This window comes from Sminthopsis crassicaudata, chromosome 3 (assembly GCF_048593235.1).
Source record: "Sminthopsis crassicaudata isolate SCR6 chromosome 3, ASM4859323v1, whole genome shotgun sequence".
Taxonomy (NCBI): Eukaryota; Metazoa; Chordata; class Mammalia; order Dasyuromorphia; family Dasyuridae; genus Sminthopsis; species Sminthopsis crassicaudata.
Genome location: NC_133619.1, coordinates 585,405,590 through 585,425,012, shown reverse-complemented (window position 1 = coordinate 585,425,012; position 19,423 = coordinate 585,405,590). Strand labels below are relative to the sequence as shown.

The 19,423-nt window shown below is 38.5% G+C and overlaps 1 protein-coding gene across 1 annotated transcript; it reads left to right on the top strand.

Annotated features, from left to right (window-relative positions):
- Nucleotides 1–8,270: 8,270 nt before the first annotated feature.
- MRPL17 (mitochondrial ribosomal protein L17) lies at nucleotides 8,271–18,081 on the top strand. Its single transcript, XM_074305053.1, has 3 exons — nucleotides 8,271–8,535; nucleotides 8,722–8,790; nucleotides 16,174–18,081. The coding sequence occupies exons 1-3, from the start codon at nucleotides 8,362–8,364 to the stop codon at nucleotides 16,432–16,434; spliced, it is 504 nt and encodes a 167-aa protein (XP_074161154.1). The 5' UTR covers nucleotides 8,271–8,361; the 3' UTR covers nucleotides 16,435–18,081.
- The last annotated feature ends 1,342 nt before the right edge of the window (nucleotides 18,082–19,423 follow it).

The following is a 19,423-nucleotide window of genomic DNA, read 5'->3' as shown; positions in this document are numbered from 1 at the left end:
TGATTCCTGAGGACTTTCAGTCCTACAACAGTCTTATGATGCCTCAGAGAATCCAATGATTCCTGAGGACTTTCAGTCCTACAATAGTCTTATGATGCCTCAGAGAATCCAATGATTCCTGAGGACTTTCAGTCCTACAATAGTCTTATGATGTCTCAGAGAATCCAATGATTCCTGAGGACTTTCAAGTCCTACAGTTTTTGATGTCCATGGGTCAAACGCCATAACTGCCAGGTTCTTTCAGTGGTGGGCACAGTCAGCAACGGAACCACCCGATGTTTCTTGGGCCTTCTCCTTCGTTTCAAGGGTCTGCTCTGTCTCTCTCCGATGGACAAGGCGAATACGGCTCGTTGGCACCCATCTGATTCCTTCTCCATCTGTAGAGATACAAGCAAACCCTCTCCCCCAAGCAGTTAACCTATCTGGTCCCTTCCATTCACCACTTTCTGGGTCTCTCCACATCACTTGGCGATTATCTAAAGACAGTGGAGCTGCTCGCACTGGACACTGCCCTTCCGGTGAGTTATAAAACCTGTCTGCTGGAGCCAGTGCATCTTTGTCAAAAATTAAAAAATTAATGGTATAGAGAACTAAATTTAGAAGTTCTCTAGGGTTACCCGTGGCTCCCCCTTTCTTTTGTTTTTGGAGGAGTGTCTTAATATCTCTGTTTCTTCTCTCTACTATTGCCTGCCCTTGAGGATTAAAGGGTATGCCCGTGGGGTGTAAAATCTTATACTGTGCACAAAAGTGTGTAAAATGTTTAGATGTATATGCAGGTCCATTGTCTGTTTTTATTGCTTGTGGCACGCCCATAATTGCAAATGCTTGTATAAGGAATTCAGTGACCACTCGGGCTGTCTCTTTTGCTGCTGGTATTGCAAATGTGAATCCTGAAAAGGTGTCTACCACGACATGGATAAAAGATAGACGACCAAAAGATTTATAATGGGTCACATCCATTTGCCAAATTTCATTAGGTCTCAAACCACGAGGGTTCTTCCCTGGAGGGAGTGTAGGAGCATGGAAAGGAAGGCAAGCTGTACAGGCTTTTACTATGCTCCTAGCTTCTTCTCTTGTTATTCCAAACTGCAAACGTAAAGCTCGGGCAGCCTGATGATATTTAGAATGAGACTCTTGTGCTTCTTGAAATAAAGGAGTACTGGCCAGCATGGTTAGAAGGCTATCTGCCTTTGAATTACCATCAAAAATAGGACCTGGAAGTCCACTATGGGAATGGATATGCAAAATATAAATCTTACCTGGATGCTTTCTCACTTGCTCTTGAAGCTCTTTAAAGAGCTGATATATATTGGAGGCTACAAATTTTATTTGGGCTGTGGCAATTCTTTGTACCACACCTACTGAATAGGCTGAATCAGATATTATATTTATGTCTCCCGGATAATAAGCAAGAGCTAGAATGATTGCATACAATTCATTCTGCTGAGTGGACTGAAAAGGAGTTCTGATTACTCTCTTTATAGTTAAGTCACGAGAATACACAGCGCAAATATTATGTTTGGATGCATCTGTAAAGATAGTTGGTCCTTTAAGAGGAACTTTAGAAACCTTTTCTTCAAGAATCCATTGCCAATTATGTAGCAGTCTGGTTATCTTTAATGGAGACCCGTGTGCAAAATTTGGAGCCATGGCTAATAAAATTTGCCACTCTGGGATGGTTTCGCAGCACACATTAACTTGTGCATTAGTATAAAAGGTATATATCTTGTCAGGTCTTGTCCCAGATAATTGTACTGCTCGTTTAATGGCCTTTAATAAAATTCTAGCCACAAGCACTGGGTAAGGAATAAGGCTTTGTTCTGGTTGTGCTGGGAGGTTCACCCACTCTATCACACTGTCTCCTTGATGAAGGACTGCTGTGGGGGCCTCTTGTGTAGCAAAAACTGATATTTCCAAGGGTTTTTGAGTGACTCTTTCAACCACATTGGATAAAGCCAGTTCAACTTGTCTCAAAGCCTCTTGAGCTTCTTTTGTAAGCTGGCGTGGTGAATTTAAAGCACTGTCTCCCCTTAAAATGTCATATAATGGTTGCAATTGACAGGTAGTCAAGCCTAGCACGGGACGCATCCATTGGATATCTCCTATCAATTTCTGGAAGTCATTTAAGGTGTTTAGCTTCTCTGTTCTTAAGGAGAGTTTTTGTACTGTAAGCACCTTAGGATATACTTCATATCCTAAATATTGAAAAGGAGCATGTCTTTGAATCTTTTCTGGAGCTATGTGCAATTTATAATTCCTTAGTGTTTCTATGGTTTTTTGTAGACATGCTTCTAACATTTGTTCCTCAGGTGCACATCCCAATATATCATCCATGTAATGTAATAACATTACTTTTGGAAATGCTTTTCTTACTGGACTAAGAGCAGCAGCAACATACATTTGACACATGGTAGGGCTGTTTTTCATTCCCTGTGGCAAAACTGTCCATTCATATCTTTTATAAGGCTCAGCTAAGTTAACGCTGGGCACTGAAAAGGCAAATCTTTTCATATCCTCCTTATCTAGAGGGATAGAATAGAAACAATCCTTAATGTCTATAACCCACAGAGGCCATTCTCTAGGCAACTGAGTAGGAGATGGAAGTCCAGGTTGAAGAGTTCCCATAGTTTCCATCTGTTCATTTACCTTTCTTAAATCAGTCAACATCCTCCATTTTCCAGATTTCTTTTTTACAACAAATACTGGGGAATTCCAAGGACTTAGAGAAGGTTGTAAGTGTCCTTGATCAAGTTGTTCCTGTACTATATCTAGTAAGGCCTGAATTTTATTGTTATCTAAGGGCCACTGTTCTATCCACACTGGTGTATCAGTTTTCCACTGGATAGGAACAGGTGAAAGTGTTGGCAGGCCTTCAACAGCAGCCCTGCCTAAAAAACCGAAGTACTCATTTTTAACCCTAATTGTTGTAAAATGTCTCTTCCCCACAGATTGATGGGGATTTTTTCAACTATAAAAGGAGTAAAAACTCCTGTTTCACCTTCAAATACCCATCTTAAAGGGGTAGCACTAACTTCAGCTGCTATTGATCCTCCTACCCCAGACATGTAGGTGTCTGCCTTAGTCTTTGGCCAGTGACTGGGCCAGTTGGCACCTCTAATGACTGTGCGATCTGCACCTGTGTCCACCAGTCCTTCTAATGCTATGCCATTTATATAGATGGTGAGCATAGGTCGGTCAGCTGTCACAGCTGCTGTCCAGTATATTCCTGGGTTTTTCTGCTTGGAGTCCGAACATGGGTAACTGCACAGTGGGTGCTTCATCAGTAACTGAATTGAATATAGAACAAAATTACACATGAATGCCAAACTTCTACAATTTATAGCTTGTTTGTTTGTTTCTGATGTGTGTACTAACTTTAACCAGATAACAAAAGAAAAGTATAAATTAAAGAGGTTTTATCTCACATTTTGCAAATTGGCAAAGATGACCAAAATGGGAATAGTTAATGCTAGAGAGATTGTGGAGAAAATATGTGCCTACACATACATACATTGTTAGTTGACTTGTGAATTTATATAACCACTTTGGAAAACAGTTTGAAATTATGCAAATAAAGTGGCCAAAATATCCATACCCTTTGGCCTAGAGATTTCCATATTGAGTTTATACAAAAAGGAGATTATTACCAAAAATTAAAAAAAAAGTCCTCAAACACACAAATTATTTGTAACAGAACTTTATGTGACCACAAAAAAATAGAAACAAATTAGAAGCCCAACAACTGCAAAAATAGTAAAATAAACTATGAGACATTAATGTAATAAATAGAATGTTACTATTCTGTGAAAAATTATGCATGCAATGAATATAAATAAGCATGGAAAGATCTACATGAACTGATGCAGATTGGGGTAAGCAGAGCCAGGAAAACAACATACATAATGACTACAGTATTATAAATACAAATAAATACAAATTTAATTGCAAATAAAAATTAAAAATAATATTGCAAAATTATAAAGAACAAGAATGATTCCTCAAAAAGTTATAAGACATTATCATTTCACCCCTTTGTAGAGATAGTAGGTCTACAAATACTGCCCATTACACATAGTTTCAGACTTTTTTTGATGTATTGATCAGTTATGCTGATTTTTTTTCCTGTTATCTGTCTTTAAAAAAAAAAAAATGGTAAAGAGCAGCTAGGTGGCACAGTGCATAGAGCACCAGCCCTGAAGTCAGGAGGACCTTAGTTCAAATCTGTCCTCATATACTTAATACTTCCTAGCTGTGTGACCCTGGGCAAGTCACTTAACCCCAAATGCCTCAGCCAAAAAAAAATTTTTTTTTAATGATATTTGTTTATGATGTTAGGATTACAATGTGATAACTCAGGTTGTCTAAACAATTCTCTAGCTCAGAATTCACACCTTTAATTCAAACATTTAAAAGGAGTTTACATAGTTAAAGGAGTTTACACCTTTAAAAGGAACAAGTTCATTGGTTGAAGTATTTCTCACAAGCCCCTGAGTTCTCACAAGCCCATTCTCTTCAAGGATAAAAGAAGGCAACATTGAGTCTGAAAAACAGTCTAGACTGGGACAATGAGTTTGGAAGAGAAATTAAGACCATCAGAACTTTACAATATGGGGTATCTCTCAGGATTGAAATGGAGAAGGATACTTGTGGAAACTATGATAATATTTTTTAAAGACAATAAATAATTATTTTTAAGTTATTTAATTTTTTTAAAATTTTCTGTTCATAGCTTTTTATGCTTTTAAGTTTCTATCTTTAAATTTCATTGAGACTTTCAGGACATACTGTATATGCATAGATGCACACTGTTAAGTATGATTCCAATGCCAGCAACCTGTTCAATACTGATATTGTTGAGGGCGGTAGCCCTTTGGTATTCCTTGTTTGATCTCCAACTGCATTTGGGACTTGGACCTTTGATACAAGATGTGGTCAAACTAGTTTGGGCTATCTGAGATGGCCAGGGTTTTACAGCTCCCATTCTAATCTGCTCAAACAGACCAAATGGCATCAGGAAATTCCTTTTTGGGAAAAGACTTCTGTCTGTCCCCAAAGATAATAAGAGAATCCTTAAAAGAGAGAATTCAAAAATCTACTCTTGCAAATGGCCTTGTACCATGCAGCCATTTTGCCCACCGGCTCTCCGGTGTTTCCATTCTAATCAATAAAGACTATGTTTCCATACAGCATTAAGTAGCAAATTCCTTTGCTGCCAAACCCGCCATTGGTTATTTTGGAGAAGGAAGGAGAGAGAGAAAAGGAACTGACCCATCTCTGTTTAGACCACAATTTATTCCTCATCATTTACTCCTCATCAATATGAAGTACTCATAGGTTTTTGAACAACTGATAAAAGGCTTATGTATTGTGATTTTAAAGAAAAGTTCGGATTCGCTCCTATAAATGATGCTCTCAAGCTCAGTTAAGAAGTGAAAATAAAAAGTTTTAATCAAATAAGACAAAGTATAGATAGTTTAGATTTGCATAAAAATATAGAAATAAGAACAATTAACAATATGACAATTATAGCAGATAGAGGAAGAGAATACATCACCAACTCAAGGGAACCCACAAGATCATCAAACAGCTGGGAGCCCCTCTTTTTCAGCCTTCTCAACTTGAGTTGTGTAAAGATTTTTCCAGGCGAAGCATCCTCTCCATGGATGAGACTCAGTGGAGGTATAGGACACTCAACCTTATATACCCTCTTTAGACAAAGAAGGCTTTTTGCCAAAAAATTATATAAGGGTTTGGCACATACATCTGTGCAGGTGCGGGTTACAGGAGGGCTTCACTAGTTGACTCGTTCCATATCGTCTGTGTCTTGACAGTTCTTTATTAATTGTCTATGCCCAGGGAGGGAGCCGCTCTTCTCTGGAGCACAAACATCTCTAGGAATGGCTAGTTCCCAGCATCTAGTGTCAAAAATATACAGAGTTCCTGGAACAGTCAAGTTCCCATAATTTGGAAGCTCAGGCCTGTTAGATTTGAGTGAGTTTATAATCCTAATATGAAATTTTAAATTTCTTATTCAGCTTACTTAGCCCTAACATACAAAGTTACATAACAAGGATACAATAGCATTTAGCTTCCAAAGACTTGACCTACCTCTTCTCTGTTATAGCATGCCATTTCTTCTAAGCAGAATGTGGGAACTAAAATGATCCTCTAGCATCAATCATGTTAAAGGGTCCTAACCCCATCTGAGTAGGAACCATTATGTTCCAGGTGACCAGGAAGCCACTTCAACACAGCCAGAAGTCACCAAGAAAACAAGGAAGTGCAGCTAGAGCCTTTCTGTAAAACCTTGACTATATAACTATGTTCCTTACTGCTGTAAAACTGGCTTTCCCTGCTCCAGACTTTCTGGTGATGGGTCTGCCCCCACTTCTCGTGAGAATGGAAATAAACTTTCTGTTTTGTACCATGTATTTGAGCAGTCAATTTGAGTTAGGATCTTTGCATCCCACACAGTACTGTGTGCTAAGCACTGAGATTTGTTTACATATTTGTATGAAAATTTCTTAAGCACCTATTACTTTTGACTGATTCAACTGATTTCAACTCAATAGCATTTATTAAGCAAGCTACTCTGTGCCAAGTACACTAAGAGCTGAAGATGATAAAAAGAAAAACAGTCCATGCTCTCAAGAAGTTTACAATATAATGGGGAAAGACAATACAAAAAGAAGCAGAATGAGGAGAGAGGGATGTCTGGGCAGCTACTATAGGTATAATGTTCAATGGAGCGGCAACTACCCAGTCAGTAAGAAAAATGGAGCCTGAATAAGGAAAGATATTAGGAGGTGTTTATTGCATCACTCTCTGGCCCTCTAAGTAGATGATAGGGGCAGCGGGAGAAGTTAAAAAGGTGCTGAGGACTATGAGAAATAGACAAGCATTTTGGTTTCCACAGTTTATGAAACCGAATTGGAAAAATGCAACTTAAATAAGAAAACTGAAACCAACAAAGACATCAAGGAATAAGCAAGGGTGGGGGTTATCTCCTCCCAGAAGAATGAAAGTTCCTTGAAGTCCGGGGTTGACTTTTGTAATGGGGGGGTGAGGGGGGTGATCTGGGATTTGAGCCCTTCTCAGTTAGCTTCCCCTTTCCAGAAAGTAAGCTCCTTGGGAGCCCGGACTGGCTATGTAATACTAGATTGGTTTGCCATTTCTTTACGTTAGATGACGTTCCCAGGGTCACACAGCTAGTGTCTAAATCCGGATTTGAACTCCAGGCTCTTCTTTGTATCCACTGAGTAATTCAGCCTAATTAATATACATTGTTATAGGTTTCTTTTATTCAGCAAACTACCACAGTCTTGCAATTAGTTATAACCAAGATGAAGTAACTTAGATTAAAGTTAAACTGTATCTAAAATGTATCTTCTGTAGATACATACAGACAAACACATATATAGTCTAGGGCAGGGGTTCTCAAACTTCCGGACTGCGGGGACCAGATCCTTACGCGTCCTCGGGTTATGGCAAATGGGCTGAGGGGCGCAGACTATAGTCGGGCCCTCCCACAGTCTGAGGGACAGTGATTTGGCTCCCTATTTAAAAAGTTTTGAGGACCACTGCTAGACACACAATAACCCACATATGCACGAATCTTTCTGCCAAAACCCTTTTCCAGTTCTCCTAAATCTTAGCGCCTTCCAAAATGGCTCCCGATTTATCCTATCTAGATCTTGTTTAGTTAATCCGTTTTCTCCGTCTCCCCCGGTATGATCTGGAGAGCTGGAAACGTTTTTCCTTCTTTTGTAGTCCCAGGACTTAGCAGAGTAGCTGGCTAAGAGAAGGCACTAAACAAATGTTGGCTGAATGATTAATACACATGCACACATCTATAAGCCCCGTGGTTGGAACTCTGCCCACCAATCAGAAAGACATTGCGCAACTGACGCATGTGCAATCTCCGCCCCCAGCCCCGAACTACAATACCCAGATAGCTTTGAGACGCTCGGTTATTATTGGACGAACGATGTATCTCCAGAAATTTGTCAAACAATTGCGTTCCCTAATCTCCCCTTTAAGACGCCAGGTGGCGCCATGCCCTCTATCCATTATATCCTGAAGGCTATATCTAAAAGAGAACCACTCTTGTCCCCGCCCCGTGGAGCACGCAGTGCGTACGTCTCGCATGGCCAATCTACTCTGTAAATAGGTGCGGTCCGACCCTCCACAAACCACTGCCACCAAAGCGGACGCAAACGCTCATGCGCGTACACGTACACCACGCCGACGCCGCCATCACCCATGCGCAGTTACATTCAGTTTGACGGGCCACCGCCTGTGTGCCCATTCTAATTCGTGGCGCAGTTCCGGTTCCGGGTGGCGAAGGGGTGACTGGCTACCATGCGGCTCACTGTTGTTGCTGCCATTTCGCACGGGCGGGTGTTTCGCCGCCTGGGCCTGGGCCCTGAATCCCGGATCCACCTGCTGCGCAACCTGCTGACGGGGCTTGTGCGCCATGAGCGTATCGAGGCTCCCTGGGCGCGCGTGGACGAGATGCGCGGCTACGCTGAGCGGGTGAGGGCAAAGAACTGACCGGACTGAGGGGAGGGGGTGGAATTTCCGGGAGAGGATGGAACGCGTTCTGGGGGCGGAGCCAGGGGCAAGAGGGTACACGTGGCGGGAGGAGGAACCTGGAAGCCGGGGAGGTGCTTTCTGCCTCCGTCCGGGCTCCCTGCCGATGACTCCGCCCTTTTTCTCCAGCTCATTGACTATGGGAAGCTGGGAGACACCAACGAGAAGGCGATGCGGATGGCAGACTTCTGGCTTACGGTGAGTGCGCATGTGCGCATGCGCGCGCGCGGCCAAGGATGTTCTGTGGGCTTTGGGGAAGCTCTGTAAAATTTACTTTGACTTCACTTACTGTCACCCAAAATCTCTTTAGTCTTTTCCCATGTGCTACTAACTCAGGTCTCACCACACTCTACTTATGTTACTAATAGTTTAATCTTAAGTGAAATTTTTCTATTATCTGTATTTTATTTTTAGATTTTTTTTTTTTAAAGTTATCCACATAGCATCTTTTGGAAACTTTCTTTGGATTCCCATTCCGTCTCCCTGCATGTTAGCTGTTCTTCCCAACTTTGTTTCCACAAATTTTCAAACTGCTTTTTGTTTCCCTTATTCAAGGTTATTAAAATTTGGAACAAGAAAGACATAATAACAACACTTTTCAGCATTTTACTGTAAGCTCTTATCTCACTGTGTGGCATGAAATCTATTAATCAAATTTTTTTTTATCTGTACTGTACAGTCATGGAGACTCTACCTGAATATTATTTATTTTATATTCTTTGGAGAATGATCGTAAGGACTTCAAGATCGACTGTCAATAAACTGGATCAATCAGAATTTAGAAGCATGATCAATTAGAAACTGTTTGGAATATATTTGCTTAGACGATTTCTATCAATCAAGTGTCCTCATTTGACCCACAGATTCTGGGTTTTAAGTAAACTTTCAAGTAGTTTCTGTAGACTTCTAAGCTATTCCTTCAGACTACAAAACTTGCCTTAAAGTTGCAGATCAACAGATGTTTTCAGACAGAACAGGGAAAAAGGTGAAAGTTGTGATATAAGTTCATGAGTGTCCACAACATACAGTTTTAAGAATTCCAGGATGAGTTAAGTATACTTAATAAAGTTTTGAGTATTAAAATGTTTTAAGCATACTTAATATTTTTACACATCATTACAAAGATTCAAATAATAGTAAAATATGAGGATAAGTTCGATTATATATCATCCTGTAACAAAAATTGTTAGTGTCTTTTGATACTACCCATTTGATTCTAGAGGGTCATCTAGGCAGTTAATCATGATCAATAACCAGTAACTAAAACTAGAGAACTAATCAATTCAACTACTAACTCTTTCTTAAATTTTAATTTACCCTCAGTTTGAAATACTAAAATTTTGCTTCTATACTCTGCAGTTTTGTGCCTGTAGCACAGGCCATATAAGGCCTGCAAAAGCATTTGCTAATGCAACCTCAGATGGTGATCATCTGAAAACTAGGTGGTAATTTTGCATGACCCATGAATGTTATAAATATCCAAATGGCCCATGGTAGAATTTAACAGCAAGAAAAATAAAATCTTTTCAGTTTAAAAGAATCATCTTCACAACTATACAATAAACATTTTGTGTGGAAAAATAATAGGAGTTTTAGTGGACTGAAAGATCAATAAGAATTAAATATACCATCAAAAGTCTTCTCTACTCAATACCTCTTTATTCTCTCTAGAATGAAATGCAAACTCCCTGTTTTCGGTTACATTCTAGATTTTATTAACCACATGATGCCCCTTACATGTATAGCTCAGCTAAATAGGTTTTCTTATACACAGGGTGCTGTATTTCACACTTCAGTGTCTTTAGAGCACTTTACACAAAGTCTTCTCATATTTCCAGATGCTCATGCCTTCCTCTTCAATGACCTTGTGTTTATTTTGTGTGAGAGTGTATGTGTGTGTATACACATACACACACATACATACACTTACTTTCTTGATACTTTGTAACCTCCTTGAAGGGAAGGACAATCTAATTTTTATTTCTTTGTCCTCCGTACCTAGCATAGTGCCTGGAAAATACTTAATACTTGTTGACTGATTGATTACACATTTCAAATTTTGTTTTTTCTCATACTATCCCTCTTCATCCTGGATATAGAAGATGGAATTGTTTTCTCCCTTGACAAAACAAGCAACCATGCCCTAGTTTCCTTACTTTACTGTTCTCTAGAGAAGAAACATGTTCATCCCCTTTGGGAAGACTACTTTCACCATAAGATGAAGCAAGGTGACCAGTTAGGAGGTTATTAAAGTAGTCCAAGTGAGAATGGATTATGACCGTGTGAGTAAAAAGACTTATGTGAGAACTTGGCACACTGATTGGATTTATAATATAAGGGAAAGTGAGGAATTAAGATGACTCAGGCTTGCCGGCTGAGGTAACTAATAAATACCTGTCACAGAAATAAAGGGGTGTGTTTAGGAGAGGAAGGATAAGTTATGTTTTAAACATGTTAAGTTTAAGGTGCCTTCAGCACATGTATTTCAAAATGTTCAATAGGCAGTTAATGCTGTGATACCGATAGAGCTGAGAGGGACTTTAGAGACTTATATAGACACTTTCATGTAGTACAACCTCCTCCTTTTACAAGTGAGAAAACTGAGATCCTGAGAGATTTTTCCCCGCCATGGTCATATAAACAGTAGATAGTAAAAACAAAGAGCAATTACCTAAAGATGGTTAAAAATGCAAAATTGGTAACTTAAGCAATGAATGGGGGGGGAGGGAGGGAAGGGACTATCTGATCTGTACTAAATAAAAATCCTTTCTGTGACATCTAGGAAAAGTTGTATACCTTTTGATTTTCAGGAAGTCTGAGGTTGTTTCTCTGCAACTTTCTGCTGTTACTCCTTATTCTCTTTGGATCCAACTAGAACAAGTTTAATGGCACTTCCATATGACAGATTTAAAGAGCATTATCATGTGCCTTCTGAGACTTTTCTAGAATCTAAATGTTCAGTGGATAGATATTTTGATCTAGTTGTGTGAGTTTGGGAGTTTCTTATACATCCTTCATCAGTTCTCTTTTTCATATTCAGAATATGTTCTAGAATCCTTTCATTCTTATTGCTCTCCTTTGTATGGATTTAAGCATCTCAATGTTCTGTGATATAGCACCCAGAACTATGCATAACAAAAACAGTTTGACTCTGGGCAGGATCCAGCAGTATTTTCAGTAGTTCAGTTTGCCCCTTATAATGTAACCTATAATAACATTAATTTTTTTCAAACTTTTGATGGCACATTTAACTCTTATTGATCTTTCAGTCCACTAAAACTCCTATTATTTTTTCACACAAAATGTTAATCTAGCCATGCTGTTGTATAGTTGTGAAGATGATTTTTTTAAACTGAAAAGATTTTACTTTTATTGCTGTTAAGTTTTTAAATAAATCCGGCCCATAATTGTAGTCTAATGAGATGTTTTTATATCTTTACTCTGTTAACCAGCATTTTTAACTATTCTAGCATTGCATCATCTACAGATTTAACAGACGTAGATTCCTTTCCTTCCTATATCATCAATTCTATGTGAGTGATCACTTTTCTACCCCTTCCCCATTGCATCAGTTCTGCTTCAGTAGCTTACTCCTTATTGATCAGAATCAAGTCATGAATAATCAATTTCCCTTATTCCTCAGCCTTTTAAAGAATAAAATTATTATTAACCTAACTCAAGAATTTATTAGATACTTTTCTTTTGATAGAGAAAGCTATAGCAAATTTGTAAATAATCGAAATGCTACATTACTATTCTAGCATATACCATTATCTACCATTGTTATCTTTTTTCCCAGATTCCATCTATTTCCACTATTTGTTCAGGTAACTTGTAATTTATTCCTTTGACAGTATCACTTTTGTTTCTTCCTCCATTGATTCTCACCGAAAACAATCCACCTTACTCTTTCCCACTCTGATTCTTGAATTCCTTCATGTTCTTTATTTCTTCATCTTTTTTTTAGAATATTGCTCCATTGTCCTTTTTTTCTCTCTTTCCTTTGAATTAGTAAAAATATAACTATTCCAATCCAATCCTAAAACAATGTCAGTGATACTTAAGAGGTAAAAATGTTCCTCTTAGGCACTCTAGTTTATTTTCTTTATTGCACATATTGCGTTTGTATATAGACATATGACGATGTGATTTTTTTTCCCCTTTAGATCGCTTAGATATTTTTCTTATGAATTACTAGTCTACATTTATAACCTTTGCTGCATCTGCTTCTCTGTTGTCAGAGAGGTTATTTTCTCCCTCCCTTTCCTTCTCCACTTGAAAGCCTTTTTAATCAGTTTTGCTAACCCTTGCCACAAATATTTTTTACAAGCTTTTGGGATGGACATTCCATCCTTGGCCACCATTCCTTCAAACCATGGTCTAAAAAGTCAAATCCATTCTCAAACGCCATCTATTTAACCAGCTGATCATGTCCCATAACTACCTTTCTTTTCTGTAGTCCGGGCCTTCAATCAGCAATAGTGATTAGAAGGAAAAAAGAAAAACATCACCCATATTTTCTATAATCCTTTCTAGTAGAATCATTTGTCCCTATGTGAATTACCCAGAGGGGTTATTATCAGTCTTGACAGTTCTCAAGAGGGAGGATCACATGACTAATACAATGATAAATTAATTGCTTTATCCAAACCACTTCCAAAAAAATATGTAAATTAAGTATAGCTAAATCCACTAAAGAAAGACAAAACACTGATAATATGATTAACATCAGAGAACTCTAGACCTTAAATTGTTTACTTTGCACCCCTCTCACAAACCTCTACAAACCAGAGGCAAGGCTAGAAGTTTATGTGCAAATTTCTGCAAGATCCCATCTAGGGATTCCTCTTAACTTAGGATCCTGCTGTGACATCATCCTTTGGCATTCTGCAGACATTGATTTTTCCCAGTGCCAGATACTGATTTAGCCCACTCAAGGAGAAAGGAAATGGAGCAGATGACAACATAAGCAGCAACTCTGGGCTTGAAGAATAGTGGATTGGAATTCATCTGAGGCCAGTTCTGTTCCCCAAGATGATGATACTCTGGTTAGGGTATGCCTATTGCTCTTCTCTTCTCCTCCAACCCCCATGTAAGGAACCAAAGAGGAAGTCTCCAAAAAGTAAATGATGGATTTTTTTTAAAAGTTTGACCCCACATTTTTTTTTCACTTGTTTAGTATTTGATTTATTCCAATTACATGTAAAAATAGTTTTTAACACTTTATTTACTTATTTGGGGTTAAATGACTTGCCTAGTAAGTGTAAAATGTCTGAGGCTGGATTTGAACTCAAATCTTCCTGACTCCAGGACCAGTGCTCTATCCACTGTGCCATTTAGCTGCCCCACTATTCCTTTCTGGCATTTTCTTTCTCAAGTCTATCAGAATTGACACCAAAGATTTAAAGAGAAAAATCCTTAATAAAATTTCAGAACACAAACAGAAAAATCAACCAAAAAAAGGAGGAAGAGGTAGTGAATTCTCTGTGAGAATACAAAGCCCTCAACAAAAATCACAGGACAATGGAAAATGAATAATGCCTGATGAAATATAGAAACCTATGGACTTTCTCAAGAGACCATCTAACAATAAGAAACTCCAGAGTGATTCAAAAAGGAGATTAATGTCAGAAAAGAACAAATTGGGAATGAACATGGGTTAAGATGTAGACCTTAATTTTCACTATATTACACAGTTTAGAATTTAAAACAAATAATTTAGAAAAAGTTGAATCCACAGAGGAGAATCTTTAAAGAAATAAGAAACTAACAAGTTTATAGTGTAAGAGTTACTGAAGTGGAGGAAAATCTGGTAGAAAAGAAGCAAGAAGTTAAAGGAACACATGAATTGTTTGTAAACCAAAGCCTCTGATCTTGAAGAAAGAGTGTCCAGACAGCTTAAAAACCACAGGTCTCCAGTCAAAATCAAAATCTGAATACTATAATGCATAAAATAAGATATACCCCAAAACAACAAGTTTCTCCATGATTTTATATTGGATTGCTAGATTGTGAGCAGGGAATCATTCCTATTATTCAGACCTTATTTCTCTGACAATTATTGGTGGTTGGTACCTATGGATCTACATCATTCCTTGAATCTCAAAAACCTGAACTACCCTTAGAAAAGCTAGCTACCTCATATACAGGCATTAGGCTTGTACTTTTTACTTAATTCCAGATATTTGGTAAGCTGTCTTTTCTCTATCACGTTATTCTGCTATTCAGGTGAATAATCGGGTTCTCCCTTTATCAGGCTATTTTTTATTTCTGCCACTTATTCCAAGAACATGATCTTCTGTCTCATAGCCTGAAGAGTATAAAGACCTATCTCCACTTTTTTAAATCATTTCTAAGGGGAACTTAACCTGCACTTTGTTCATGCATATTATTCTTAGATGTGTCAGAAACACAAACTTAGTTGCTCCTACAATCTGAGCAAACTATCTTGATATTCTGTATTTGCTGGAAGCATGATTTTCAATCCACTGTTCTCCTTGCTCATACCTTTTTTGGCTAAATCATTTGCTGTTTTGCTATGAAAAACTTCCTGTTTCTGTTTGATTTACAAGTGATTCCATATTGAGTCTTTTTCATGGCTTCACACCATTTCTCAAGATATGATGCTTGTGAAGTCCTGATGTGATAATCATCTTCAGCTGCCTTTGTATAAGGCTCTCCAGCAGAAATTAAATTGTCAGGAAGTCTTTACTTAAATCTAATTATCTACCTCTAGAGAGGCAGAATAATGTTTAATGATGAGCTTAGAAACCTAGTTCAAATCACACTTCTGACACTGAACATTGGCTAGACATTTAACACTACTTGAGCTTCAGTTCTAAGACAGAGATAATAATATATATATGATTCCTACCCCTTTGAGTTGTTGGGTCATTCAATGTAAGAGAATTTCGCAAACCTTGAAACCCTATTTAAATGTCATCATTATTTCTTTTTTGGTAAACATGATATTTCTCCTTGTATTCCCTGGGCTATCTGAAAGTGATGATTAAAATCATTGAGAAGGACTGTGATATGGTGGAAAATGGATCTTAGAATGACAAATCAGATTGAAAACCTAGCTCAGATATTGGGTAACTGTGTGATTCAGTTCTCTGAGCCCAATTTCCTAGTCCATAGTGTAAGATAAGGAAAACATACTACATACTACACATTATTAATGTTAAGCAAGCAGTTTAAAAGCCTGTTGTGTTAAATTCAACAAATATTCAGTTCCCTAGTCAAACATATAGGAGACTAGGCTCTAGAAACATAACTCTTCACTCTGCTGCTTAGCTTTTGGATGTAAGCAAGTTACTTTGCCTCTGGGCCTGTTTCCTTATCTGTAAAAATAACCCTTTTAAGTTGAAGTCTACTGTTCCCTCTAAACTGTCCAATATTATTCCTCTGTGTGGTTTTGTGTATGTGAGAGAAAGAAAAAAAGAAGATAGATACTGAAGAGTTTACTTGTACCCTTTTATTGGATGAAGAGGCTCTTGTCACTCAGGCATAGGGATTCATGATTTATTCTTGTGACTCAAACTGTTTTCTGCCTCTCTTTCCCTTACTGCCATCTCACAGGAAAAGGACCTGATTCCAAAACTGTTCCAGACACTGGCCCCTCGCTTCAGCAACGAAACTGGAAACTATACAAGGATGTTTCAGATTCCAAACCGTGAAAAGATGGACCGGGCCAAGATGGCAGTTATTGAATTCAAGGGGAACCCCCTCCCTCCACTAGTGGTGCCACGTCGGGACAACAATCGCACACTTCTCAATCAGTTACTTTTGGGCCTTCGACAAGACCTGGAAAAGAGTCGTCCCCCAGGATCTACTGCATAAGGGCTCCAAGGGTTCAGTTCAGAGCAACATAACCCAGAAGATTGCACTCTTTGTTGGACTATTCCAGCTCAGTAATATGGGAGGGCAAACAACCTGTATCTCTTTCCTTTCTCTAGCTTCCCTGGAACTTTAGGGTTCCTGTCTTCTCTTGTTATGAGAGAACCTCAGACTAAAATGCACTTTGGATATAGGAACAGAGCAAGAGATAAATGTGCATATGAGGCGGGGAGGCCATTGTCCCTGTAGTCTTTCTGTTCTGTCCTGAGCAAGAAGGGAGAAAAACACAGACTAATAGGCTTCTCTTTATACAATAGATGGTTCTTACACATTTTATGTAGTGTAAGTGCTGTTTTGTCCATTTCTTTCCCTGGGCTCTAAGATGAGACTAGTCTCTCTGGAAGGCCTTACTCTAGATAGGGCTCCCTTTGGCTTCCCACCTAAGCCAAAAGCTTCAGAGGACATTACAATTATCCTATATCCAAGCTTATTCTTTGTACTCTGACTTTCCTCTTCTCCCTGCACTTAAAACACTTCATCTGTGAGGAGTATTGTTAGACCCCCAAGACATTAAAAACTTTGCAGGATTGGGATGAAGAAAATGCATGCAAAGCTGGGGAGAACTATTCCACTGCTCCCCAGCACACATGTGGATTAATCCATATAAATGGGTGTGTTAATGGGGAATCCCAAAACCAGCTTCAGTAAGGTCAACCTCGGGTGGGAATCAGGATGTAGATCTTGCTGGGAATTTCCTGGAAATATTTCCCATGTACTTACTTTCAGTCTACTTTCTGGGGAGGGAGGAAATCCGGCTATGCAAAGTAATGAGACCCATTCATATAGAGCTTTAGGTGCCACAGAACAAAAGGAAATCCGAAGTCAACACCCTTTTCTCCACCTCTAAATATACACCCCACAACTACCGAAAGAGACTACCACACATACAAATTTTAAATATAGCTAAGGAATTGCCTTCTGGAAACTAAGTGGGAATCATTAGGTTTAGAATCCTCGGACTATGGTTATTCCCTCTACAGATAGGAAGAAGAGTGAAAAACATAACTAAAACAAGATTCTCAATTTTGGTCTCTTTGGAATAACACAAAATGCTAATCTTGGATACTTTCAAGAATAACATTTTAAGAGTATCTTGACCTTGCTTATTCTGTAGTAAAATGATGAGGGAATACTGGCCCATGGGTGTTTTGGAGAGAGAAATCTGGATATATGAGGCTTTGGTTATTCTGGGAAATTTAAAAATCCTCATCCTTAATGCTGATTTATTGATCAATCTTGTTCATTACAATTCAATGATAGAAAATTCAGATCATGATTACTCTCAGGGATAATGGGGGGAAATGTTATCTTTAGTCACCCAGTAGGCCAGTGATGGGAAAATATGGCCTTAGCTGCTCCTTAAAACAGTGAAAGGAAACTCTGAGTAGAGTAATCCTGTGGGTCTACAAGAGGGAATTTCAGCTCTACTCAGCTCTGTGGTAGCACTCTTCACTCCATGGGGCAGTGATGGGAGGAGTCTACCTGTGTCACTAATTTAATAGAACCCCTGCACTTATTCCTTCTGAGTAATGGGGAAGTCTTGATCTAGGACATCGTGTGGTTTCAATTCAATAAACGTGTAATATCTTCTCTGTTCTGGACACTATTGATAAGCACTAAAGATAAGAAGAAATGCAAAAAGAAACTCCCTAATCTCAAGGAGGTCAGTCTAATGAAGACAACATGAAAACTGTATAAACAAATATGTGCAAGATAAATTGGAGATTATCACCTGTAGGAAGGCACTTAAAGGGAATTTGGAAATCTTAGAAGTTGGGATTTTATCTGAGATTTAAAGGGTACTGATGGGCATTCTAGATATGTGAGAGAGGCAGTGAAAATTCCCAGAGTAGGGAGATGGGGTATCTTATTAGAACAGCAATCCAATACCACTAAATCATAGAATGAGTGAAATTTATATAAGAAAACTGGAAGGAAGCAGGGAAGGGGGAAAGGAAGTTATACCTATTCCTGGAGGTGATAACAACTGAAATTTATTGAATAGAATATTGATGTGGTCAAATTTGTGCCTGGGACCAATTTGACCCCGAATAGAGGATGGATGAAAGGGAGACTAACCAGAAACATATGAGAAAATGACCTGCACTAGGGTCATAAAAATGTAAGAGGAGAGTTGGGGATGTATAAGAAGAATGTTGCAAATGTACAGTTAGCCAGGGACCTGATAACAAATTAAATGGAGGGAGAGGGACAACCAAATTTTGAACCTGGGTAATCAGAAGGATCTGCCCTGGAAAACAACAGTTAAAAAGAAAAGACTTCAGAGGTAAAAGTAATTCTAGACAGGAGTTTAAAATAACGGGACATCCAATTTGAAATGTCCCAGAAGGCAGTTGGAGGTTTGAATGTAGAGATTAGGGCTGGTTAAATAGGTCTCAGATTGATCAGCATAGAGATGATATTAGAATTCATGACAATCACCAAATGAAATATTAAACTGGAGGAAGAGGAGGATCTAGGACAAATCCTTAGGGGGCATCTATATTAGTGGGCATTATCTGAACAGAAGTTTAGCAAAGGACTGAGGACCATCTAGACAAGTAGGTAAAGAACCAACAGAGCACTATCACAAAAACCTAGAAAGAGAAACAAGGGAGAAAAAAGTTTTAGTAAGGTTAAAGGCTAAAGAGAGCAAGAATAATCAGGATTTAAAAAAAAAAAAAAAGCCATGAAATTTGTCAACAGATCACTGATAGCTTTGGAAAGGATAGCTTCAGTTGAGTGATGATTTTGGAAACCAGATATAGTTGAGAGGAAGTGGAAGCACTTTTAAGTTATTCTCAAGGAGACTCCATCAAAAAGAGATATGGGATGATGGGACTAGACATACCAACTGAGAATATTAAGTACAAGCTATATTTATCCCCTTCCTTATGAAATAAAGACCACCGATTGGCAGATCAAATTGTTC